This window comes from Bubalus bubalis, chromosome 18 (assembly GCF_019923935.1).
Source record: "Bubalus bubalis isolate 160015118507 breed Murrah chromosome 18, NDDB_SH_1, whole genome shotgun sequence".
Classification (NCBI taxonomy): Eukaryota; Metazoa; Chordata; class Mammalia; order Artiodactyla; family Bovidae; genus Bubalus; species Bubalus bubalis.
Genome location: NC_059174.1, coordinates 9,164,849 through 9,192,837, shown reverse-complemented (window position 1 = coordinate 9,192,837; position 27,989 = coordinate 9,164,849). Strand labels below are relative to the sequence as shown.

At 42.7% G+C, this 27,989-nt stretch overlaps 1 protein-coding gene and 1 long non-coding RNA gene across 5 annotated transcripts in view; one reads left to right on the top strand and one right to left on the bottom strand.

Annotated features, from left to right (window-relative positions):
- Positions 1 to 3,410, top strand: part of LOC123330251 — a 42,695-nt gene extending 39,285 nt beyond the window's left edge. Inside the window, exon 3 of the long non-coding RNA XR_006546010.2 lies at positions 3,325 to 3,410. This is a non-coding gene — a long non-coding RNA (uncharacterized LOC123330251). The remainder of the gene's footprint in view (positions 1 to 3,324) is intronic.
- CDH13 (cadherin 13) overlaps positions 1 to 27,989 on the bottom strand; it is a 1,055,068-nt gene that overhangs the window by 626,266 nt on the left and 400,813 nt on the right. For all 4 annotated transcript variants that reach the window (XM_044931221.2, XM_044931224.2, XM_025269790.3 and 1 more), the window contains one exon: positions 13,466 to 13,674. In XM_044931221.2, coding sequence (XP_044787156.2) covers positions 13,466 to 13,674 — 209 coding nt within the window. The remainder of the gene's footprint in view (positions 1 to 13,465; positions 13,675 to 27,989) is intronic.

Below are 27,989 nucleotides of genomic sequence, written 5' to 3'. Positions count from 1 at the left end.
AGAAGCCAGTCAGAAAAGACCACATTTTATATGATTATATTTATATGAAATATCCTGAATGAGTAAATTCTCAGAAGCAGAATACAGACCAGTTTTTTCCATGGACTAGGGGAATCAAATGCTTGCCAAGTATGGAGGCTTTTTTTTTTTTTTTTTGCAGGGGGCAGCAGGTAATATCTTGGAGCCAGAGGTGGTGGTTGTATAACATCCTGAATATATTAAATGTCACTGATATGTTCAAGCTAAATTGGTTTAATTTTATAAGAGTTTCACCTCAATAAAATAAAAATTAAAATAAGTTGCCAAATGCTTCAGAGAATTCTGAAGGGCTGAGGGCTTAGGACTAAGAAAAAGTTTCAGGCAACCAGCTTTTTTCTTTCCATGATCTTCAAGTGAGAGTAAATTTCAGCAAGATGTTGAGGGCAGGAGCCCCATCCTGGAGTATTAATATGTGAGTCTGTGATGGAATAGAGATGGTGCGTGAAGACTTTGCTTCCAGGGAGACTGGTGAAGGGAAGGGCAGTGATGAGGGATGAAGCTGCCCTGTGGAAATCTATTTCAACCTGGGGAGATGAGAGCATGTTTGAAGGCAGAGGGGAGGATTCGGAGAGGAGTGAACAACTGAAGGTGTAAAACAGGGAAGCATGTGATAAGACAGAAACTGAAAGGAGCAGGTTCAAGGGTACAAGTGAAGGGCCAGAAACAGAGGGAAGAGTTGTAGTTCTTCGGAGAGGGGAGGGAAAGATTGGAGGTGCGCAGAGGTGGAATAGGGAATCCCAAAAGCTCAGGCTGGATGGCATAAACATCACAGCAGGAAGAAATGAAGGGCCAGCTGCAGAAAATAGCTGGCAGTGGGGTTGGGCCTAATGCTTAAGGTAAATGGAAGTCTTGGAGTGGTGCTGAAGTCATGAGCAATAAATTAAGTATGAAAAATCACAGAGTAGCAATAAAGGCAGGGACCTGTACAATAAAGCTGCTGCAGTTCCATGATCATGAATGTCTCATCAACCAAGTCTTTTCACATCATGCCATCCTGTTATCCAGAATGTTTTTGGCCTATAGATGGGGCTAATTAATTGCCGAATTAATTTTAGTACATCCTTGTAGGTACTTGAGTCCCTTTTGAATCTCGAGTCTATCATCCAGTTAGGACCCCTGAGCTGTGAAAGTTACAAATTAAAAACCATGTCTTTATATCTGTATCTCCATCACTGGGATGAACGCAGTCAGTTGGGGCCATTGACTGCATGCAGAAGCCGTTTTTTAGGCTGACACAGATTATTTTTCAGGCCTTTTAGACGCAGCTATTCAATCTGAATCTACTAATATCCAGTGATAATATTCAGCTCATATTTCTCTATCTTGACAAAAAAGGATAAAATGTTTTGATAAATGCTTTTTGAACAGTCTGAGTACAAAGCACAGCTCTGAAATATTCCAGTTGTATAACCGTGGGCAAGTCACATATCTTTTCCATGTCTTACTCTATTCATCTGTAAAATGAAGATAATAGTACCTATTTCATAGGTTGCTGTAATGATTAAATGACTTAACGTAAGAAATACGCTTAGAGAGGTGCCTGGCACAGAATTTGAGCTAAATAAATGTTGGCTGTGATCAGCATTATTAACATTAATATTCACTTCATCTCTGGCATTTGTTTAGTCATTCAGTAAGTATTTATTCAGTGCCTGGTATTATATTACGTGTTAGATTCATAGCAATGAACAATTCAGTCACAGTCCCTACCCTTATGGAAGCATATAATTTTACTTTACCTAGTAAACCAATGCTCAAATTGTAAGATTTATGTAGAATTTGAAATATATATATATAAGGGGACTTTCCAGGGTTTTTTGCATTTATTTTTCTTCAATTCAGTTTCTGGGTGTTTTTTTCTTTTTTCTTTTTTTCCTATGTAGAAAAAATATTATCCAAAGAGGAAATCACAGCAAAATCAGGCAAATAAGACTGATGGTCATGCCCTTAAGGGGTAGGCTTTTCTAACAAGGTCCAAATTGAATAAGAGACAAAAAAAAAGCAGTCAAGCCTCAATTATCTGCATTAACTGGGGTTTGTGAGAATGGACAATGAAAGGAAAAAGATAATGCATCCTGATTTGCTGTCTTAAATCTCATGGCAGAGGCTAAAAAAAAAAAAAAAATAGTAGCATACAGGGGCATTTGGAATGAGAGTGATGATGGATACGGGCAGTCTCTGGGAAAAGCCTAGTTATAGTTATTCAAACCATTCTTTGGGTCTCTTGGAAAACTACCATTGTTTATAGCTTTTTAACTTCAAAGGAAAGGAGCTGTAAAAAGTTGTTGTCAACAGAAGCCCAATTTGCTTGATATGATGAAGGGGTTGGTTGACAATGCACACCTTTTGTCAAAAGAATTTGTCACACAAAGAGGAAATTGCAGGAACCATTTTATTTCCATAAATGGCTGGGAGGCAGGAGAAACCATGTAGAGAACAAGGGAAGGAGAAGCCCCCTCTTGAACCTCAGGTTCAGTTCTCTCTTACGGATGGAAGAGATAAGGAACAGTGAGGAAGACTCTATAACCTCCCCTTCTGAACTGGGAGAAGGTGGAGGGAAAGCACTGGGGTCAATGGAGTTAGAGCAACGTGCTCAGGTCCCTGAAGGTTGCTTCTAATCCAGGAGGATGTATGAAATTTCTCTGCCCATGTGTAAGTCTACTGATAAATCAAATTCTGAAACTGTATATGGGGTATTATTTAAAGTACTCTTTTGATATTTTATCTTTCTTTGCATGATAGAGAAAGAAGAGCAAGTGTTACCCAAATCTATTCCCTGTAAAAAAAATTACTTTGATGACCACATATACACAGTATTTGCTTTTTGATTGTTGCTATTTCTTGCCTTATGAGAAAGAAGCAATTCAGCAAATAAAGATATCTGCCCTTGTTGTGGACCCAACTAGAAGGTAGGCACTCCTGTTGTTGTTATGTATTATTATCACTGTTATTATTTTTATGCAGCACCCCAGGGGGCATGAACTAGAGGGTTTCTACTTCTGTTAACAGGAATAGAAACAAGACAAAATAAGCCCTGAGGGGGTTGGGCCCTGGCCACAGGTTCAAAGTGCTTCCTATTTGTCTGCGTGATAGCTTGAGACTAGACTTGGCTTTGTCTGAACGAGCAATTGAGTTGAGGATCAAACAGCATCAAAGTGTGGCCCAGAGGAGTTGCCACCCTGGCACCTACCACAGATCAATCCCAGCCCACAGACACCGACATGGGCGGAGAGAGGATATGGTTGGCTAGGGCCATAATACTCTTCTTTGTTTTGTTTTTTCCAGGTGCTCAGGATTCTCCCTTAAAAGTTTGGATGAAGACCATGTAATTTAACTAACCCATGTGCTTGGTTGAGGGAGACTGAATAAGTAATGCATCCTTCAATGTTCCTTTGATACTGAGTTTTTTAAGTATTCAGACCAAAGGACTAAAAGGAGACAATCCACGGTCTATATCAACGACTGTGTCCTCCTATCGTTGAAAATGTTTGTTTTTCTCAATCAGAATTGAGAGCCAGACTTCTACAGAGGAGCCTATGAGACATTTACATTTGAAAATCTTGTGCTCTTTTCATGCAGTTTTATTTCCAAAAGTTTTATTCATAAGGAGTTTTTTTAAAGTGTCATGACAACACAGGGCTCCAACTACCAAAAATTTCCTTGGGATACTCAGTTAGTTTTACATGACTTTTAAAATTTCCAATCAGTTTGAAATTTGCCAACATCATTTCATCTCCAATAAGAGCAGCCATGCCAATTGGCAAAGACCATGGTGATTAGGTATCTCCATGTGCCAGACAAGAGGGGAGTTTAAACAAGAGATTAACACCCCAATATTTACACTTAGAATTCACTTGTAGTTCATTTATGGTAATAATAAAAGATAGGAGGCTAATATCTAAGAGACTAGAAAATTTCTTTCTGATGATTCTACATTCCCTTTACTTGCAAAGCCCCAAGCAACTGTTGGAACGCTAGCTGTGGGTAGAACACTGGACCTAGGGAATCACTGTGAATTTGAAGCTGAGGTGCCTCCTGAATTGCTCTACCACCTGAGGATGACATCTTGACTTTGTTTCCTGACTCATAAAACAAGAATAACGCCATTGCTTCAAGACCTTGCTGTGAGGATCAAATCTATATAACATATATGGAAATAAAGTTTTAAATTATAATTTAAAAAGTATAAATCTAAGACATTCTCCCTTGACTCTAGGACCATAAAAATCAATGAGATAAGTTTGAAACAAAGGAACTCAGGGTCTAAGAGACATTTATACTTAGAAAACTTGTGCTGGGAGCAGGGAGGTGGTTGGCAGTCAAGATGGCAGAGTAGGAAGGCATAGGGTTAGCATATCTCTTACAACCAGGGCACCTACTGGGTGCTGGTGGGATCCTTGGACACCTAAGAGGATGGGAGGAACCCCTGTACAATCAGGTAGGACATGAGAGAGAAGGAGGGAGGGAAGAAAAGTGGAGGTGGGATGGGACTGTACCCCAGAAGGGGTCTCGGGGAGGAGAGAGGTCCACATGCTTGAAGGGCCCCCTCAAGGCATGGGGACTGGTGGGAATGTGAGGGATGTTTGGAGGATGGGGGATTGGAGGAGTTTTTGCTCAGTTGTACATTCATTTTTTATTTTCTAGCCATGTTTTAATTTTCCTATGTCATTTTATAGCCTTTACAGCAGAATAGAAACGCAGTAGTTCTGTTGCAAATGTCAGCATTACTAAATTAGCAGGGGCTATGTAGAATCAGAAGGCCCAGACCCAATTCCCAGTTCTGCTACTTGCTGACAGATAAGGACATTGGCTAAATTAATCAGCATCTCTGAGCCTGGGCTACTTCTGTATCTGCAAAGAAGGAACCAGATCATCAATAGCACAGGCTGGCTCTGAAGATCAGAAGAAGAGGCACTTGTGAGAACATCTAAGACAATGTCCTGACATGTGGTAGGCCCCCAGGGAGTGTCCCCTTCCGTTTCTCCTTCAAAATATATAAATATTTCAGCAGAATTCCATGGCAGCCCTGTCTCACTGATAGCACTTAAAACCCAGCTAATCTACATTGAGATGTGCTATAATGTAAAATACATATTGCATTTCAAAGATTCAGTGTAAAAAGAATGTAAAAAAATTATTAACAATATTCAAGCCATTACTTATTGAAATACCTTAAATTATAATATGTAATGGGTTTTATATAGGTTACAATAAATTTATATATATATATAAAAATACATATATACACACACTTCAAAGGTATATCTATAGATATGGAGAGTATCTATCTCTGCCTATATGTATATATATATATGTATATATGTTATATGTAGAGAGAGAGAGATATATCTACATGTGTGTATATATACGTAAAAAGAGAAATAAAGATATACTGTAGCTATGGAGAGTATCTGTATACATATACAGATACAGATATATAGAGATATATCTATATAGAGACTATATATACCTATATTTATGAAATTTAACCTAATATATATATTTGGTGTGTGTATGTGTGTGTATTCCATTGGACCACACTGCTGTGCAACATAAAATCTTGAGTCTTCACAAGCCAATGAAGTTACTTTTCATTATCTAGACTTTCTATGGGATCAGTTATTTCTCCCCAAGCATTTCAATTAAAATTAATCTTCAGAATATAGTTTTCTTAGATTCTGATCCACAAAGCAATCTGTTATCTACTTAAATTAATGAATCGAAGGATGTCTTTTATCTATATTTGAATAGTATCCTGGAGCTAAGAATCATAAACATAACAATTTAGTTGTGTGTCAAAATGTAACAGCCTAATACCCTATTCTAGGCCCAATTCTTGGATCTGTACCATAATTTTTGAGCTATATATTTTCCCCAATTTGGGTGACAGTTAAATGGATACTGCTGCTGCTGCTGCTAAGTCACTTCAGTCGTGTCCGACTCTGTGCGACCCCATAGACAGCAGCCCACCAGGCTCCCATCCCTGGGATTCTCCAGGCAAGAACACTAATTTTCCTTAATAGTAGCTGGGGAGGTGTTTGCCTTGAACAGTGGTACTTGGCAGGTTTTTGAAGTTATCACACTTGTTAAATCAGAGCATATTAAGTATCTACAGCTCTAACTCCTCATTTCTTTATGGCCAGAGTAAATGCACAGATTGGTTCTTCACCATGGTGGTTATAAAACATACTTCATGGGAGCAAGATCGATACCATTGTCCAACTCAACAGACTCCAAGCCCTTCCCAGTCAGTGTGATAATATGTCAGTGTGATAATATCTGGAGACAAGACTATTACTTTTACCATAAGTTAGTCACTCTCATTCTCAGAGATGCTTTAAACTAACGAAGTCAAGTTGCATGGATGCAGTGTGACAGGTACTTTAGAGGTTACATGGTATCATAGCCAAAATAGAGAAGATTCAAATGGTTGGCTCAGGGACGATAAAAACTAGAGTTTATCTCAGTAACAAAGGTGCAAAATATATTTGTTTAGAAAGTGTGAGATTAGGAAAATGGAAAAAATATGAATCAGTGACAGCAACTCACTGGGTACTTCAGTTAAGAATAAACAATTTGTGATTAAGAATCCTCTGCCAGCACTGGGTTAGGTACAATATATATTTCTATACTTTCACATACCCCATTAAGCATCTACAAGGTATCACTGTATGAATGAGAAAACCAAAACCCAAAGGAGCTAGGTGACTTTTCAGTGTCATATGTCTGGTAAGTAATATGTGTGTGATTAAATCCCAATTTGGAGTCATTCCAGGTCCCCATCAATATCATCCACAACAATTCAGCTAAATGTCGCAGAGCACATGCATAGGCAGAGCAGACAGGCACTCAGCCACTGCTTCTGAGCCTCTGGACTCACCATTCTAAGAGGTACTTTTCAAATGGAACCCTAAGATTCTGCAAAGCAGTGGGTTTAAAAGGTGTGATCCCCCTGAGGGTCAAGATACATAATTAACAGCAATATTAATACTGGCTTATGATCAGTTGATGACATAATTTGTCATTTTAAACACTAAAAATAAAAACAACTCTTTCTCCCAAGTTGTTCCTTCCTCTAATTGCTCCCTTAATTTTAGATTTTTTTTTGGGGGGAACTATTTCCATCATAATTCTTGGAACTGGATTAGGAGCCAAACTTGTGTCTTTTAAATTGCATGTTTATAGTGGTAATGATTAAACATGGTAAACAAGCCTTGAATTTTGCCTTTTCAATTTCTGTCATAACTTTCTGTTTATCTTATTTTTTAAATGGGTTTTTTAAATGACCACAAAAAGGGGGAAATAATTTTTTTTTCTGCATTTAATTTAAGCAACTTAAGAGACCAGTTTTACTTTACTGAAGATACCAAGCATTGACTTCCAGTTAAGAAGTCTAAATTGTTTAATTAACTTCTACATACTGCCAAGTCTTTTGATGTTTGTTAAGTGAACCCACAGGAATAAAGAATCCTCTCTTGAAAGTTTAGTCAGTGTTTCACATAAAGTGGGCAGCTGAGGAGTGGGAGTGGTGAAGATTTAAGTTCATTTATCATCTTGAATTCTCCAGGTTGTAGAAGTGCTAGCATTTGCTCACGCTGGAACGGGGGAAGGAATGGGTTTTCTGATTTTGCTTGGCTCATTCATTGTGCATGCATTACAGTCTGACTCTGATGATGTGATGAGGAGGAATGACAGGTTTTTTTCATGGCACTTACTTTGTGCCTGGCACTGTTTTAAATACTTTGCATATACTTACTCATTTAATCCTCGCGACGGTTCTATGAAGTTGATACTATTATAAGCCCATTCTACAGCTGAGGGACCTGGAGCAGAGATGCAAGCCTGGCACTGGGAACCATGACAAGGCTTCCAGCTCCAGGGCAGGGTTCCCAGCCTCCCCGTGTGGAAGCCAGGGCCCTGAGTTCAGGAGCTCGGGAGTGATGTGAAAACAAACACAGATAAATGAGACGTCTAGAGTTTAATGCTATGATGGGGGAGGGGCAGGCAGGGCTCTCTGAAGGCATGGAGGAAAAGTCACTTTACTAGCCGGGGGGACGGAGAGGTGTCCCTGAAGAAGGGAAATCTCGGCAGGTTCAGAAGTTTCAGAAGAGTTAGTCCTGCTGATTGGTACTGGCCATGGAGCAGCTGGGGCCATGGCTAGCAGGCCATAACCTAGACAGAGGAGTGGCCAGCGTGATCTGGAGGAAGAACTCGGCCAGCTCAAGAAACCACATGTGATCTGGTATTGGGAGGTGAGGGCCGATTTCAACGCAGGGAATGGTATGAAGGCAGGGACTCAATCTACTCATGTGTTTATTCAGAGGGTATTTACTGAACACCAACTACTGCCCACACTGTGCTGGGTGCTGAGGACAGATCAGTGGACACTCCAGGAAGGGAGCAAGGAAAGAAGGGAGTGGGGGCGTGGGCAGGGAGGCAGAAGGGAAACAGACTATACTCCTGCCTTCAGCGAGCTTGCAGTCTTCTGAGAGAGCCAGACTTGAAATACTTAAAGAAGGAAGATGGCCAGGAAGGAAGAGAACAGGTGCTAGAAATGAGACTAGCAGAGGAGACCTTCCTTTGGTACCAGGGAGTGCTCTTAGAGGAAGTAACATTTCAGCAGATCAAGCCACTTAAAAATGAGAAGGAATCTGACCTGCAGGAAGGCTGTAGAGATCAAGCTAGACTGTGAAGGACATTTTTCACACATATATAAAGACTTCAGAATTCATCCCATAGGCCAGATACCCTGATGGGAAGTAAGACCCATTAAGCAGAAGAGTAATCTGATTAGATTTGCACTGATACTCCAGGCTGGGGGCAGGGAAGCCTGATTCAAGCCTGTAGTCTGTGGCCCCCACAACTCACCATCTGTTACAAGCATGCTTCCTGTTTTGCTCGAGACCCAGCTGTCTGGGTCACAGGAGTCTAAATTCTACAGATGCTTAGAGCATGAAACTCACTTTTTAAGATGAAGTTGGTAGGTACAGTCTCTTTAGCTCCCGAACTTAATTCAAAATAAATTCCTACAAGCTCTGTGAAGTTTCCCAGCCTGACTGTATTGAGTTTTTAATTGATGTCAGAATTCAGTGCCATAATCTACAGTTCCAGAAGCCACAAACTCTTAAATTAGAAATACATAAATAAATAAGTGGCATTTTCCCCCCAGACTTAAAACGTGTACATGAGGTTGATGAGTCCCATTTACACGGCCTGTAAAGACAACTCCATCCAAGATGCAAAAGAATGAAACACACAGTTTTTCCATGGAAACCTTTGGAGCTCTATGTTCAAGGTAAAAATGACGAACTTTTAATAAGTGAGTAAATGGAAGGAAACACTCTGCTGTCTTCATGTTCACCACTGCTAGGCAGCAAGCAACAGATTTTGTGTGGACAAGCGACAGTTCCATCCAGATGTGCTCTTGTGGGTCAAGTTCATGGTCACATTCCATGGGCTAGGAAACACCTTTGTGCACATATGGTTATCTCAGCCCCCTCCTTAACCGTCCCCCTTGGCTGTCAAAATGAAACTGCTCCTCCACCCACACAGATCTAAGATGATTTTAGACAGGTCAGGCAGGTACCAGCTTCTGGGCAATCCCTTAACAATGTAGCAATAGCTTGAACATCTATAACTAAACCACAGTTAACAATCAGACTTCACAGATTTGGGCTATAGGCTTTCCTGTGAAACAGGATCACAGGAAGCAGGTAAGATGAGAGATGCACATTCTTACATTCTTTTATTAAGGAATCGTTGGGCTCCAGTTACTGCAGCTGAATTGGGCTTCAGTGGGGCTGTGTTTGTCTTAGAGAATCCGTCCTTCCCTGACACAGTGATGTGAAGCCAGCCACTGTGACGTCTCTCCTGTCTCGGCTGTGCTGGGTGCCCCAATGCCCTTGTTTCTCTGTTTGGCCTCACCTTCTCCTTCCACCCCTAATCTCTGATTTCTGTGTCATGGCCTCAGCAAGGACATTTTGTCCACAATTCCTTATCCTTTCTCAAGAGGTTCTAAAATAATGCCACTGATGGGACATGTCACCTGCTCTCTGATGCTGTGCCCAAGGGAGCGCTGCTGCGATTGAGACTATTCTTATTTATCTCTGCTTCACAGATGAGAATGTGGAAGTTCAGGGAAGTGAGTGGCTTGCCCAAAGTCATGTAAACATAAGTGATGGAGCAGAAATTTGAACCCACTTAAGTTTGACACCAAAGTCAAAGCCCTACTACTATGCTATTTCCCCCCCAGGTTTTTACCTGAAGATCCAACCCTGCCCCTATCCAAATGTACCCAGGAGCTGCCAACTCAACACATCCAAGCTGGTCCATTCACCTTTCCCAAGCATTCCTCCCCTGACTGGTGCAATCCAGCTCCATCCTCCTAGGCTAGACAACTAGACTCACTGGGATGCTGGCTCTTGACTCTGTTTTCCTTCAAACCACATCTTCCATAGGTTGTCTTCTCCCCCCCCCCTCCATTGCTACTATACTGCTCTAACTCATGCCCTCATCTTTGGACCCATGGGAAACCACCCAGGTGGCACAGTTTGCTGGCGAGCAAAGTGGCAGAAGGAGAATGGGTGGAGATGCCAGAGTCTCAATCTTGTTTCTGCCAACTGCAAGCAAGGGGATACTGGCCAAGTTCTCACATCTGTGGGAAGGGGGTACCATTAGCAGCCTCACAGGGAGGTTGGGAGGGTTAGAAATAGCACGTTAAAGCAGACCCTGAGATGCACATACTCATGAGGGTCCCGCTAAGCAGTACAAGTTCTCACTCATCTCTTTGTGCCTCAGTTACCTCAGCCTGTAAAATGAGGCCAGTAGCATGGGCCTCCAAGGTGGTGGGGGGATTAGACGAATCAGCATCTGTGGCCCATGAGGGCAGCAGCCAGCATGCCCTGAGCACCAAGCAAGCACTGGCTGGCCTCACAGCCCTCCTCCCCCTTCTCTAAAGGCACAGAGCAGCCATCACCATCACCTCCCTGTTGGTACTTAATTAACACACATGGTCCCTTTCTCTCCACAGGCAGGAGCTGGGCTGACTCTTGAACTCATTGCTTTCCTTCTCTAGCTGGCCTGCTGCACCACACACAGTAGGGCTTCAAAAATACTAACTGGGTATTTATTAAGGACTGTGCTTTCCTTAGAGGGATTCTCTGGCTAGCTATTTTATTTTCCTAGCCTTATCTCTTTCATTTTTCTTTTTTTTTTGAACCTTTATATTATGGATATATCTGGGCAACTTCACAAGGCTGATTTTCAAATTTCATAAAATTACTGAAGGTGGGAGATAAATGCCTATTCTGCTGGAGTCGGCAAACTGAATGGCACAGCAGCTTCCCCCGTACTTTACAAGAAGCAAACAATAGCAACCAAGCTTTGTGGACAGCGTGTTCAGACAGAGACAAATAGGAGATGGCCAGGGCTCCAAGGAGCTGGGCTTCTAGAGGGGATCTTTCTGGGACTCAAGTGACCAGCTCTTCATGGCTGAGTCTCTTGGTAATAATCCCAGGACTCCAAGCCCAGCAAGGTGAAGTTTTGTCCTAGGAAATGTCTCAAATCCCATCTTCTCTGCTTGGAGCTAAATATGACATTGTCTTTTTCTAGATTTAGAGATGAACTCTCAATCACCATGAACAATGTTCATCTAACTTCATTCTATCCCACATGCAAAACCCCCTTCTGTGAATCTCTGTACTGTTCACTTGTTCCCAAGAAGCATTTTGTACTGCACATCCTGGCAGCTGTGTTGCTAGGCATGCGGAAGTCATTTATATCATGAGTTAGTGAGCTGCTGTGAAAATGACCGTGGTTAAGTGAGAGATAAACTCTCTTTTGTGGTGCCAGTGGGTTTCCACGCTGGTATGTGTTCACGAAGATCCCGTTTTGTTTTGAGAACATCAGTGGCACGCTGTGGATTCACGTTTAGCTTTCTACCTACGCTTAACTCACAGATTCACAGATACAAAGAGGAATTATGCAGTTTTTCCAGTCCAGGGACAGCAAATATACTCCAGCCCTAGAAACATCTCTAAGTGATCAATGGATAGTAGCTTTCAGAAGCACTGTCTTGAGAGCGATACTCGGGTCAAGCAGGGTGATTAGCAATGTCTGCAACGTATATTGTGGTGGAGTAGGGCAGCACACGTGCCACTTACTTGCTGTTGCAGACAGTTTAACCCCTCTCATCTGCAGGTAAGGAAGTTACGTGACTCTTTCAAGATCACACAGACAGCGTTGGCAGGAGAGCGGCACTCACGATGCCATTTGTACCATCTCTACTCCCCAGCTGTGGGACTGGTGTTCACTCCACCACTGAACAAAATTAACAGATGAAGCAGGGTTACGGGGAGTGTGACAGATGGAGAAAAGCAGTGGGAATCCCAGGCTTTGATAAAGTGGGTAAGAGCAGGCCAGCAGCAGGTAGGAGAAAAGGCTAGTCCAGTCGCACCAAGCTGGGGACACACCATTATGATTGTAATTATTCTGCCAGGGTCTTGCTGTGAGTCTTCCCTTTCTGTAATTGAGAAAGCCACAGAGTCTCTGGGCTCCTGGTGATGAAGTAAGTAAATCCATAGTAACCAAATGTCCCTGGATGACACAATCAGGAAGCCTGAAGAGCAGTTTGTGGCATTCCTAGAGTCACATGTGTGTGGGGGCAGAGATCTTCATACAGGTGCATGTAGAAGGGAATGGACAGCAGTGCATGGCAAAGGAGCAGCATATGCCATGGTTGCCTCACATACAACGCTAGTGTGCGACTGTGGTTCTCACCTGCACAACCTCCATTTCCCTTTCTCAGATGACAGCATCCTTATTTGAGTAACAAACTCTTTCACTCTCAGCCTTTATATTTTAGGTGGGGCTGAACTCATCCTGATTTCAGGACAAGGCATGTGCCTCAGGCTTAGCCAACTAGAGCGTCAGGATCCAATTGTCATAGAAACTGAATCAGGGATGGGAGCATGCTCTGAGGAGAGCCACTAAGACTTGATTTCAAGCTTGGGGTGGCAGTAAAGGAAGAGATGCTCTTTGAGATGACTTCAGACTGGGAAGATGACGTGAAGCTGCTGAGACCACACCAGGAAGCAGGAAGGGCTGTGATTGTCTACAAGTGAAGTCAGTGGAAGAAAAGTGGAATCACAAATGGAGAAGGACCAAACCTAAAGTCATCACTTGGGCATGGATGCACAGCTATGCTAGCAGGCAAAGCTATCCCTGAGGTCTCTGTCACATGACCCAATCAGTTCCCCTAACCACGCTGTTTTTTGTTGTTTTTTTTTCTTTTTGACTTAGGTTTCTATCATTTGCAAACAACAAAAAGACTCTTGACCAATAATAAGCCAAAGACCCATTTTCCACACAAGACACACAAATCTCAGTGTTCCTTCTTGGACCAACTTATCCTAAGTGGCTACATTACCTGCAAGGAGCCCTGGATGTCTTTCCCTCCAACAATCACGAGTTCCGCCATGTCTTCTGCATGGGGAGTCCGGGCGTGGACGAATAGAGTCTTGCCCACCGCAGTTATGTTTCTCAGGGCGACTAAGCTGCCATCGTTGTTCACCTTGAAGTATGGGCTTGAGACCTCATAGTGCAGCTTGTCATTTCCCTTGCAGTCACTGAAGGTCACTGGCAAAAACAAAACAAATGAACAGAAACAGAAGGAGTGTGAGTAGGCTGGGAAGTTTAATGCTGGAGCTGTCTTTGACCATTAAATATGACTTACCACTCTGCACCCCAGATCCACGAGTGCTGTGCCTCACCCACTGCACCCTCTTGTGGCCTCATGGCTTTGACTATGCGAAGGACTCCACTCAGTGAAGACTTCCTTAATCACCTCCCCTGTCCCACGCAGGTGCTAAGCCTTTTAATGCACAAAGAGAACCTCTTCCCTGCTTCCACACTGGGAGCAGCAGATACTGCAGACAAGGCTGGGAACTGAGACGGAAGGCCCCTTGTCACTTCTCATCTAGGTTGAGCCCAGCAGTGGAGACAGGTAGGAAATGAAGGACTCAGCCACGGCCTCCCCTTACTTCCCCAGGCTCTATGTACAACCATTCATGACAGCATTTAGCCTACTTTGTTCAGCTTTCACTTAGCTCTTGGGTGAAGTCAGGGGTGGCGCCTTTTCTTCCCTCAGAATCCCTGAGGCACATGCCTTGTCCTGAAATCAGGATGAGTTCAGCCCCACCTAAAATATCAAGGCTGAGAGTGAAAGCCTTATAAAGCTTTGCATAGCTGCTAAGTATGGTTGGTATCTGTGTGTGAGTGTTGAATGAAGTTTTGACAAAGGACAGTTATGACTTAGCATTTATTGAGTGGCATCTGAGTGCCAGGCTCTATCATAAGGACTATACATTCAGTCTCTCCTTCCAGTCTCACAACCACTCTAAGTTACGGCAGCATTTCCCAGGTTTATTTTTATTATCTCCCCCAACAACAGAAGTGTTTTTAGATATTGTTGCCTAATCGTCACCACTCTCATGCATTGTCAGTGGCATAGAGCTACTGTATATCTGTGTATTTACCGCATGTGTATCTGCACTCTACACACACACACAAAGTACAATTGCTTGTCTTTCTCCCAAGAACCCATGTCACCCCTTTGGTGACATAGAGCCCCACTGAGAATGCACAGTCTACACACATCATTTCCATACCATGGGAGGCAAGACTGAGCCTTGAAGAGACTGACTGACATGCTCAAGACCACACACCCAGAAAAGGCAGACACCTGTTCTCAGGCCGATCAGTCTGGATCTACAGTTCAAGATCTCAGCATATCCATTTCCCAGAAATGGGTTAACGAGAGGAAAAGGAGCTGCTGCCCCATCCTGACCCCCTCAGGCCTCTACCAACCCCTCCAGGTCATCAGAGGCACCAGGTGAAGACATCCTGAGAGACAGACCTGCATTTAGGACCCAGCATATAGTAGGCCCTCAATATATCCTCGCTCTCTTCCCAACTTGTGGTATCAAGTAACTAGGGTTGCCTGATTGGGTCTTGTATATTTTAGACACCTTTTACCAGTCCAGGAATGAGTGCTTTAGACTGGGGGCATTTTTCAAGGCTATGGGAATAATCTGCTGCTGCTAAGTTGCTTCAGTTGTGTCTGACTCTGTGCAACCCCATAGATGGCAGCCCACCAGGCTCCCCTGTCCCTGGGATTCTCCAGGCAAGGACACTGGAGTGGGGTGCCATTGCCTTCTCCAATGCATGAAAGTGAAAAGTGAAAGTGAAGTTGCTCAGTCATGTCCGACTCTTCGCAACCCCATGGACTGCAGCCTACCAGGCTCCTCTGTCCATGGGATTTTCCAGGCAAGAGTACTGGAGTGGGGTTTTCTAGAGAATTTAAAAAAAAAAAAAAAAAGCAATACCTGCCCCAACTCCCAACCGAGGTTCTGGCAGAGCAGGACTGGGGTCCAGGCACTGGTATCTCTTTAAGATTTCCCAGATGAATCTAATGCAGCCAGGGTCAAGCACTAGGACCCTGGACAATGGACTGCTTGTCAAGATGCCAGGTTTCCACATTTCCCAGCAATTCCTGGAACAGAGACAGGGTTGGGGACCTAGCATGCCAGGAACTCTTATGTCCATGTCCTGTGAAGGGGCAGTTTTAAGAGTAGGCGTCTAAGCCCCTTTCCAATCCTGGTTCATTTGTAGTGGCCCTGAGATCGTGGGCAAATGACTTGTCCCTTGAACCTCAATGTCTTCATCTATAAAGTGGAACTGTTACAGGGAAAAGCCAATTATGGCTCCATTTCTTTTACTTTAACCTTTGCTTCTTGTTGCTTTCGTTCACTAAAAGGATACTGTCCATATATAATGGCCTGCCATGGGGAACCCTGCCCCTCTGCCTGAATGTTAAACCAAAATGCTTTTGTGCAGGACCTTGTCTATCTGTGGATGGCTATAGGAAGTAAGAAATTAGCACATCCCCTCCCCAGGCTCGCCATTCCAGGAGATATATGCAAGATACATGCCTTTTCAGTTTGCTTTCTCAGCCCCCCAACCCCCCATTCTATAGAAGAACCTGGCATCCAGACCCAGACAAGATGGTTTTATTCTGAGACATTAGTCTGTCATTGTCTGTCTGCAGGCTTTTTGAATAAAGTCGTATTTTTTGCCAGAACAGTGTGTCTGTAGACTTACTGACTTGTCATGTGGTGAGTAGAGTGAACTTGGACTCTGTAACAGAACAAATAATAGTACCTCCCCTCATAGGTACTACAATTCTTATGATAAGCATTAAACAAGATACTAACACTTAAAGCAATTCAGACAGACCCTGGTGCTGTTACTGAAACACAAATTTTTGTGCCTGACAATACCTTCCTTGGTATTGGCCTTGGTATTGTGAGACCAAACAATACCAAAATATCAGTGTAGAACAGAGAAAGTTTTCCTGCAGGGCCCTTGCAAGGAGACAGGTGGGTCATGCCTTCCTTAAAAACCCCAAACTGCCCAAAAGCTCTCCGCAAAGCCCTTTTATAGGAAAGGTGAGGAAGGGGCATGGATGGTTGTTGCAAACTTCTTGGTGTCAGATCCTTTGTTCTTGAACCGTCAGGTCATGGTCAGTAACAACATTCCTCTAAACTCCCACCAAACAAATGCTATTCTCTGTTCTGATAAGTACGGGCTAGGTCCCTCAGCACAACTTTCACTCTCAGAGGTCCAGGCCTGGCTGAGAGGAGGGGGTCCCTGCAGGCACTGGTTACCCTGCCCCAGAGTGTTTGCCCAGCACCCAGTCTGGGTCTTCCTGCCAGTGCCCAGGCCTGGCTGAAGAGGCAGATCTCAACTGGTGGCTCCCTCAGGGCCAGGTCCCCAGACCTGCGAGCCACCATTGCTGAGGGAGCCAGGTGCCCAGGACCCAGCTGGCCTCAAGCTCCTCAGGCCGCCCAGCGGGGGACAGTCCTGGAGATGGCCACTGCCATTAAATCACTGAGGTGGGGATGGGGGAGAGGGTCACCACCACCTCAAGGCCTGGACCTGGCCAGTGGGAGGCCCTGGTGAGGACTCTGGAGGCCCACAGGACACAGTCCCCAACTTGTTCCCTGAGCCCCCAACTCACCCAGGCCAGGCCAGTTCTGCCTCTGACCTCGCTCTCCATCTGAGGACCACCACTCTGAGGACTGGTGGCTGAAAGCCCTACTAATGGCCGCTGTGCACAGTTATTCAGGGGGAAGAGCCCACTGCTGCACCAACCAATGGCCGAGTGACTGTTTAATGGTCTTGTGGTAACCGTTTTCTGGTAAAGGGTTGGGGGTTACGGCGGGCAGCAATGTCCATGAGAGTGCTAGGGGTTTCAGCAGGTGGCAGTGCTCCATGAATAAGAATTACTATCATCAATTTGCCTGTAATTCTGGGCATTGAAGGAGTTCTCTTTCCTTTTCTACACAGCTTCCTTCTTCTAGCTGCTTTTCTGTCTGCCTCCTGGGTCCTTCTGCCTCTGTCCAGTCAGGTACTGGTGCTCTGGCGCATGTGGTTACCATGGAGATGGTTACTACAGATATTTCTGCTGAGGCTAAAGCAATGAGACAGATGATTCTGATCCAACCTTGCCCATCTTTGAATCCTCCCACTTTTCTTGGCAAAGCTCTACCTATCTCACTTGAGAGATCATGAAGGGAAAACAACTTCAAAGGAGTGAAATTACAGTGTCTGCCCACAGCAGACTCCACAAAGTTGTCTGAGGTCTTCTTTTTTCCTAAAAGAACGACACTCTGCTGAAATGTTTACATTCGTGATCGCAATGAATCCTCACATTATCTATCTGGGGTGAATACTTTTTTTCCCCTCTGGAAGCTGAGATTTAGAGAGTCTGAATGAGGTTAAGGCCAGTTAGTCTAGGTCATCTGCCTAAGTGAATGTGTTCCTTCCTTCAATCACTCAGCTTCCAGATTCACAATCTAACCATGCTTTCATACCTGATCTGTTATTCCCTTAATATTTTTCTTTTAATCGACTCACATTTTTATTTATACAATTATTTAAAGATAATCTTTATAGTACATGATGAATCTGCCAAACATATTTTTCTAAAAATATTAAATTTAAGGAGGCAAGTAAAAACATAACATTAGTCCTTGTATGTACTAATGATGTGTGTTCCATGCTCCAGAACTGCTGGCTTGGGCTAAATTCTTCTCTCATTTAAACAAATTCATGCTTAGGTCCACCATACTCAGGTTTTTAATCTAGGAAGGCTCTGATATAATTATATGGGGTTGGCTGAAAAGTTTGTTCATGTTTTTTCTGCAATATTTTATGGAAAATCCTAAATGAACCCAATATGATTCTCTTATATATTCTAGGAGGGCTTCTGATATTTGAAATAATATTTATAACATAATAATATAATATATATAACCCATATATAATATATTATATATATTATAATCTCAGATGAGTGTATTCTCCTCGGTTCTGTCTCGTCTCAACAAGAATTTGAAGTGACGGACATGAAAGCCCTTGGTGTGTCACAGCTCTCAGACAGACCGTGTTACAGCTCAGTTTTATTTATAAAATAACAGGAAAATACATCCTCAAGAGGTGCTGCTGCTGCTAAGTCGCTTCAGTCGTGTCCGACTCTGTGCGACCCCAGAGACGGCAGCCCACCAGGCTCCCCCGTCCCTGGGATTCTCCAGGCAAGAACACTGGAGTGGGTTGCCATGTCCTTCTCCAAGGCATGAAAGTGAAGAGAGAAAGTGAAGTCGCTCAGTCATATCTGACTCTTAGCGACCCCATGGACTGTAGCCTACCAGGCTCCTCCACCCATGGGATTTTCCAGGCAAGAGTACTGGAGTGGGGTGCCATTGCCTTCTCCCCTCAAGAGTGAGGGCATGACAACCCAAAGACACGAAGAGAAGAGAAAGAGAGAGAGAAAGAGCGAATATACCTCGCACACAGGAGAGAGACCCCCGGCCGTTTGTCTCCTCTTTTTGTATGTTTTGTTCCTCCCCCTGGGCCTGCCCTATGTAAATTAGCTAGCCAGGCTGCTGTTTGTTCTACCTGAGGTCCTCACTCAGGTCTTTGGTCCTTCCTTTGTTCTATTTTCACGGGCTGCCATTTTGGACTCCTGTTTCCTGTTCTCACTACCTAACAATAATAATGTAATATATTATATAAAATAATATAATATATATAACATAAGAATATATATAACATAAATAATGAGGTCTTGAGAAAGACACAAACCTCAGAGAAGGCACAATCTAGACCAAACCAACAATCGCAATTTAATACTTAATCAAAAGAAAAATAGGTCACCACACTCTTTGTTTCTTCTTCCTCCTGAAGGAAACAGACCCCACTTCCCCACTGACTGCAATCTCACCTTAAATTTCCTATTAAAGGGCGCAATTGATAGCACCAGCCCTGCATCATTGTCTTACATTATGAACCTTGTTGATACAATTAAGATGTCAGTGATTCTCAGAGACCAAACCAGTGTATGCTTCAGGGTGCAGAGTTCAAAGAACATATTAAGGATGAAATGGAATAGTTTATGTCTGTTCTGTAAAAAATAGATGTTTCTATATAGACAACCTCCTAAGCTCAGAATAACACCATGAGGATAATTGAAAGGAAAAATGATAATAAACAATTAAACTTGTGAACAAATATTGAAAACCTCTATGTGAGGGGAAAAGGAGCTATCTGTACTATTCTGCACCTACAAAGAACTTCCTTACATAGTTTATCACTATGGCATTTAAAATAGCTACCGGGGAAAAAATTATACATATAATACACTGTACATGGGGATTTATTGGAATCAATTGTGCAACATCATTCTTTGTGATAATCTGTGAACACCCCAGGAGAAGAAAGGGGGAAGTGAAAACTCCCCACCTGGGGGAAAAATGCAAATTAGATGAATGGCACCACTCAGCGTTTCAATTATGCTTTCAGCATGTTTCCACTCAAAATGTCCTCTGGGCTTAATGCAAATGTCACGAAGAGACAAACTTTAGCTGGGAGACAAAACCGCAACTGAAATGGGAAGCATGGCACATGTGAATTAAGGGGCTTAATCCTCCTGACCCTGATTTTATGATTTTCTATTTCTTTCTTTTGAACGTGGTTCTCAGGGATGGAAAAGGCATAGATTTATTACCATCTAGAAATGTGTGAGGAAGCAAATTAAGCTGTATCATGATCCCAGGAAAATATAAAAATGTAGATAGATTTAAATTTACTGTAAAATACAGAACAGTCCTACTCATGTAGATAGGTACAAACTCAATATGGAATTTGTGCTATTCTTATAAGTGTTCTGGGGTGAGTCAGTGATCCATGCACTCACATCTGACATGGGTAAATGGTCCTAGATACATTATTCACATTTTGTAGAGACTTGCAAACTGGTCTACACACAAGTTTCAGGCCTCTCAGAGTTTGTGGCCAGACTCTGCTTGTACACATGTGTGAGGGTGTGTGATGACCAGTAGTAGTGTGGGGTCAGTCATCTTGGGAGCTGTGTTCCTCCCAGAGTCAGAAGTGCCTGGATCTACTTCTAGCAACCTATGCTTGCACACAGAAGAGCATGGCTTTATTTCAGCAGTATGCTGGCTAAAAAAAAAATAAGTAGATTGTACATTGCTTACTCTCTCTTAAGACTGTACCATCTATGCACATATACATAGCTCAATTAGTCAAACAATTCAATTGCTCCATTTTGCATGAAGGGCCTGCATAGTGTTTGATCTGCGGCGTCTTTGCTAGGGCGTGGAAAGCCATGCCTTTCTAACAGCTGAAATAGCACTTAGTTCAGAAACATCAGATGGACTCTCCCCAGGATACAGCACATCACTTAATTGCTTTTTGCATCTTCAGTATCCCACTGGGTTCCAACTTCCTTGGAAAGAACTCAAAGGACTTTAGTCCAGAGACTCTATGGATTCGCAAGTGAGAGAAACAAAAAACAATTCCTTCGGTTTCTCCCAACACCCTCGTTACTCAAAGCTTCTAGTCAATCAAGGTTTCATTAACATATGCTCAGTGCCACCCACACGGGGACAGATCCTTGGCTGATAATACATCCTCCGGCCTTCATACTGTCTACCCTCTTGGTTCCTGAATGCACAGAATCATATCCTGTGTTTCATGTTTGGCCTGGAGTCAGCATCGACATCCAGAGAGCTTCTGCAAGGTTCTGGGCATGTTCCTAACCATGACTGATTATCCCAGCAGTGGATTTCACCTCCAGAGGCTTTGTAGATTTGATAGGTGCAGAATGCACATAAAATGGTCTTATACATCTCATGTGTCAATCCCAGGTTTGATAAAATAGAGTTGCGATTCTGTCATGTCAGCCAAAGACATCATAATGAATGATTCCATCAAGTGATATTCAGCAAAAGCCTATTTTTTGTCATGTAAACCCTTAAGGGGTTTACAGAGCCCACATCTGCTTTCAGGGGATTTCCTGTGCCAACCATTAAAAATTGAGCTGCTAGCTCTGGATAGTCTTTTCTGCCAGGGTCTTACATTTTCCTCTTGCTACTGATTTTTTTTAAAAACACAGCAAGTTGTTTTCTAAAAAAAAAAAAAAAAGTTATGCATTTTTCAATCCTGTGGTGGTTATAATCACTATGAATTTGTATCTCAGATTGGAATTTATATGGCACAGTGCCTGACACAGTAGATACTCAATCTGTTTGTTGAATGAATAAATAAGAGAACTGCCATTTGGCAGCAAAGCAATTTTAAATTCCTCAAACAAAACTGAGGATGGCCCAAATTCACCTAAAGATTTGAGTAAGTCAATGTGAAAACCACCCACTCAGCGAAACAGAAATCACTGATTCAGCAACTTTGTGAATCACCAAGCCTTAGATTACTGTTTTCATATTACTAATCCTTGGTTCTTTCTTAGTCCTTAGTTTTTGATTTATCTAGTAATTATGTGCACAGATGTCTCCCTTTCTGAGTGTCTATAGGGTAAGTTAATGAGAAAAGAGATTTGCTCTACTATAACTTGTATTTGGTCTTGCTGTTGGAGCTCTCTGGAGACATGAGGCAGAATGTCTTGACTAGGCCTATATTGAGATTCAGATCCTGATTGTGTGTGATGCTCTGGCAGTCCTGTGATTCCCAAGCACCCCTATACTCCATGAGATGGCATACATGTGGAGGAAGGAACCTCTAAGCAGGTGGACCACACACATTGCTCTGGGGTCTTCTAGAACTAAGTAGAATAAAAGCTAAGGAAGGAAGGTGTGTTGGGATCCTACAGTGGTGCAGGTGGGAGCTATACATTGCTGCAGTACAAATATTAATATTTGCATGATCTTGTTATTGTCCAAATACTAGAAAAGCCGGAAGAAATTCAGGGTACCATTTGGAAGGTCTAGTTATTTCTGAGTGAAATAATTTGCTGATCATTGGATACTTTCAAGTAGCACTTAAATGACTGTTGAGCAGGAATGTTTTGGAAGAGATTCTAGCATTGGATACTGTCTCTTACAGCTGGGAAAGTCTATTATTCTAAATCACTATATATCCATCCATTAACCCATTAAAAGTATCATTTGATCACTTATGGTATGAAATACAGTAGGTAGAAAGGGATAAATACCAACATTAAGACAAATAAGGTGGATTATCTGTCTTCCAGATATTCAGAGTCCAGAAGGTTGGACCACAGTATCATTTGGAGGGCTGCCCTTTTGAAGGACAGGTGTCCCATTTCTCCATTGTGTCAAAAGGCCAAACACCCCCACAGGGTAGATCTCAGAAGCAAGCAGATCATCTCTTCATATAATACATTATTTCTTACAGTAAGAAAAAGTCAACCAATGAACAAGTTTATAATTACCAGAAACACCCAAAGTGAGGGGTTATCAACAAGTATATATCACCTTATTGAAGAGCTGTACTCTCTTAAAATTGCTTAGAAAGTGAATTTCTGTATATTTTTTCTATATTTTATTATCAGTTGGATGTGTTTTTCCAAACAATGTTTTGGCTGTAAGTCCCAACAAAATTAAAGAATACAGCTACACATTAGGAGCATTTGAAGGGATGAATTTTAACTTTTAAAGGTAAATATTATCCTGATCCATAAACTAAATAGTAGAAGTATGCAAATCTTGTGGCCCAATTTTTTAATTGGCTATGAAAGTCTGAAGATCTAATTGTAATGATGGCTACCATCAAGTTGGCAGAACTAAGCATCGTAGACCTAAAGGTCCTTCAGTTTTGACTCGCTGTCTTCTTTAGAACTGAAGCAGGATGATCAGCTATTCTCTTTCTGGGTTCCCAAAGAAGCACTTGGGTTTTAGAAGGGATGAGGGGATGACTGGAGATGAAGGCAGGTGGGAGAGTAGCAGTGGTAACCCGACCTTAGAAATAAATTAAAATGTCCAAGATGAATAAACAGACAAAATAAGAGTCTTCAGGAAATGTCTATTGAATGAGTTTCTGATTTAAAATCCTGCCTAGATTTTAAAATATAGTCTATAAAGAATGCATAATCTATAAGCTGAAATAGCACTCAGTAAATAAACTGGAAAATTCTGAAAGAGATGGGCATTCCACACCACCTGACCTGCCTCTTGAGGAACCTATATGCAGGTCAGGAAGCAACAGTTAGAACTGGACATGGAACAACAGACTAGTTCCAAATAGGAAAAGGAGTATATCAAGGCTGTATATTATCACCCTGCTTATTTAACTTATATGCAGAGTACCTCATGAGAAACGCTGGACTGGAGGAAGCACAAGCTGGAATTAAGATTGCTGGGAGAAATATCAATAACCTCGGATATACAGATGACACCACCCTTATGGCAGAAAGTGAAGAAGAACTAAAGAGCCTCTTGATGAAAGTGAAATAGGAGAGTGAAAAAATTGGCTTAAAGATCAACATTAAGAAAACTAAGATCATGGCATCCAGTCCCATCACTTCATGGCAAATAGATGGGGAAACAGTGGAAACAGTGGCTGACTTTATTTTTCTGGGCTCCAAAATCACTGCCGATGGCGATTGCAGCCATGAAATTAAAAGATGCTTACTCCTTGGAAGGAAAGTTATGACCAACCTAGATAGCATATTCAAAAACAGAGACATTACTTTGCCAACAAAGGTCCATCTAGTCAAGGCTATGGTTTTTCCAGTAGTCATGTATGGATGTGAGAGTTGGACTATAAAGAGAGCTGAGCACCAAAGATTTGATACTTTTGAACTGTGGTGTTGGAGAAGACTCTTGAGAGTCCCTTGGACTGCAAGGAGATCCAACCAGTCCATCCTAAAGGAGATCAGCCCTGGGTGTTCGTTGGAAGGACTGATGTTGAGGCTGAAACTCAATACTTTGGCCACCTGATATGAAGAGCTGACTCATTGGAAAAGACCCTGATGCTGGGAAAGATTGAGGGCAGGAAGAGAAGGGGATGACAGAGGATGAGATGGTTGGATGGCATCATTGATTCGATGGACATGGGTTTGGGTGGACTCCAGGAGTTGGTGATGGACAGGGAGGCCTGGCGTGCTGCGGTTCACAGGGTCACAAAGAGTCGGACACGGCTGAGTGATTGAACTGAACTGAACTGAAACACTGATATATAAGTGCTCAAACCTGGAAGAGGGACTCCCCTGGTGGCTCAGTGGTAGAGAATCCGCCTGCCAATGCATGAAACAGGTTTGATCCCTGACCTGGGAAGATCCCACATGCTGCGGAGCAACCAAGCTTGTGTGCCACAACTCCTGAGGCTATGCTCTAGAGCCCGGGAGCCACAACTGCTATGCCCATGCACCGCAACTACTGAGGCTTGTGTGCCCTAGAGTTCACGCTCTGCAATAAGAGAAGCCACCACAATGAACTGCAATTAGAGAGTAGCCCCTGCTTGCCTCGACTAGGGAAAAGCCCATGCAGCAACCAAGAACCAGCACAGCCAAGAGTAAACAAATAGATATAAATAATATAAACAAAGAAACAAACAACCTGGAAGAGGAAGCGGGGAGGTTCTAGGAGAGGAGAAACTAACCACCAAGTCTTTAACAGAGTACTGGGAACATAATAGATATTCAATCAGCAGCGCTCCCCACCCCAATCCTCATGTGATATTTCAACTGTTTTACAGAAGGCAAAATGCAGGCCACTTGGAGAGGTTGAGTTGCCTATGGTGCAAAGGTTAGTGATAGAGTTCAAACTGAGTTCAAACCTAGTTCCACCACACTCCAGGCTTTTCACTGCACCGCTCTACGTCCTCTGACTACTGTATTTGAAAAATTCTCTAAAAGCTAGTAATTAAAGAGAGGAATTTTTCACATAAAATATAACAAATCAATCTTTATTGGATTAGCCTTCCAATCCAGTTGATGCACAAAAATGGACAAACTGACTGGGTATCAAGAATTAGTAAAATGTCAGACTTTGGCTTATGACCTAGTTGAGAATGCCACATGAATGTCGTCATTCCCTCTAGTTCACACTAGTTCAGTGAACATAAATGGCTGTTGCATCAAGGATTAAAGAGTTTTGATTCACTATCAGTGTGCATTGGGAATCACCAACGCATTTCCCTAGATCCTCAAGACACTCTACAAACCCATAATGCTGATTTTTCATGGTTGAAGTCTACCTTCTCTGCTACTGCTACTGCTAAGTCACCTCAGTCGTGTCCGACTCTGTGTGACCCCACAGATGGCAGCCCACCAGGCTCCCCCGTCCCTAGGATTCTCCAGGCAAGAACATTGGAGTGGGTTGCCATTTCCTTCTCTAACAGTTACCATTTACAGCTAGATACCTAATAAATATTTCTTTCAGTTCTCTAACAGTCCCATGAAGTTCGTGTTTCATGGATGAGGAAACTAAGACTCAGATAGATTAAGAAAACTTCTGTGGGCCACACAGCATTGAGTAGCAAAGCTGGAGCTCTGCTCTTTATATCTGTTCTAGAGTCCTGTCTCAGGTCTTGAGGGAAGAGGCAGGATCATTCCAGGATGGTGAAATTCAAAGTAAATGTTAGAAGTCTATTCTGTAGTTTAGGAACCCATGGATTAACAGGAAGTTGGTCTGCCTAAAGGTGAAAGAGGTGTAGTGATAGAGATGAGCAGAATGTTGAAGCCAATGATTAAATCCATCAGGAGGAAAACCCATATAGCAGAAGCCAGAAGACCCTGTAGATCAAAGCTCAGGGAATACTTGAACTCTGAAAAAGGTTTAGGAAAATACATGAAGGGGACCCAGCCAGATCTTTATGCAGCCCCAAAACATCTAAAAGTTTTCAAATGCTTTTATTAGCATGGTTTCTTTAAAGGATGAAAGAAAATATGTGTGGAATTTGCTACCATTGATCTGTCTATAACTTTTATCAAAGAACTTTAGAGATTTGAACTTTCTGCAGACCAGTGCTCTGCTATTCTACTACAGATTCATCACAAATCCCCAGATTACAGGCGATAAGACAACATGGAGTAAGGGAAAAAAATAGCATGGAAATTTGGTCCATGATCTTCAGAATGGTTTGATTTTCATTAAGACTCGTAGCTGGTCTACAGCCAGTGTGTGGATGGGCATCCTGGGTATGAAGAGTCCTGAGGCATTTTGAACACCCCATCCTGCATTCCCTGTGCACACCTAGAGTGTTTCCATGCAGAAATGTGCTTGTGCTACGTGCAGAGTAGTGTTTGGAGGCTCAAGTGTTTGTTGCCTGAGGCAAGAATGAGTGCCCTTCCCAAAAGGTATGCCTCAGATATTGAGAGGTTGGTGACTTAATAACCAGAAGGGATACCAATCAAACTGTAACACAGTGCCAAACACTGACTTGTCCCCTTCCCAATTTTCTCCTGACCTAGGCTTTGGTAACCTAACCTGGGAGCTTCATAAGAAGCTCCATCTCTCTGGCTATGCTCTGCACTAACCCTGGTAAAAGTTGGCAGTCAGAAATATTAGTGGACTCTCTGTGGTTGTAACCAATTAATTCACTCACCTCCTCCCTAATTGCAGTGGGTGAGATGCTCACCAGCTGTGATTACAAATTGGTTCTGTCTAGTTGACAAGACCTTATCAGGAAATTAAAATAAAGTGATCTGGCTTACAATACATGAAGCACAATTAATTATTGCATACATATATGGGTTTCTGATATAAGCAAGGAAATGATCAGCCCTCTAGGTCATGCCTATTCATCCTCCAGTTGCCAAGAGATTTTTATTGCATCCCTGATGCCATATGGCATTGTCTCTAGCTTTAGCCTCATGGGAACACAGGAGGCGGCCTGCCAAGAATATCTCATCACTTGTTAAAGGTACCCCGTTTTCCTGTGATTTCTTCTCTTGACAACAATGGCCCACATTCATTTCCTTAAGAAGTGAAAGCTATCACAGCTGTAGGCTTTCCACCCTACCTGAATTATCAGGGGAAGAGCACAAGCCAAACGTAAATCACAGCTTTCCATCAAAAGTGGCAACTTTTGTAATTGAAGGATTCTTATAGGGGATCTTGAGTATAGTACTGTGATTACAGAAGGCCCTGTGTGTCTGGAAGTGTTCTTTTTGCACCTACCCATGGCAAGTCTCAGGTCCCGAGATTTATTGCTCGTGCTTTTTCTTTATGTATATGTGCTGCAAGCTGAAGCATCTGGTCCCACACAACTGTGATATTTACGATAATGAATCACAGATGTTTAAAAGGATGTAATCTGAAAACACTTAAATGCTAAGATGCTGGAAACTTACTGCAAACACTGTGAAGAGAGGACCTTTGGATTATGTTGATTTTCTGATACGATCATTTACGAATAGGACTTGACATATCCTAGGGAAATACCAGACAGAAAGGAAAGACTTCTTTCCACTTTGAGGAAGTGTTCAGAATAAGCAAGGAACTCCAGGGGGGTAGACTCGGTTATTCTATAGGTTACTGAACTGCAGCCCCTTTGAGAATCAAGGTCGAGCTTACTGTGTGGCCATCCTGCAGCACACAGTATTTAATGGC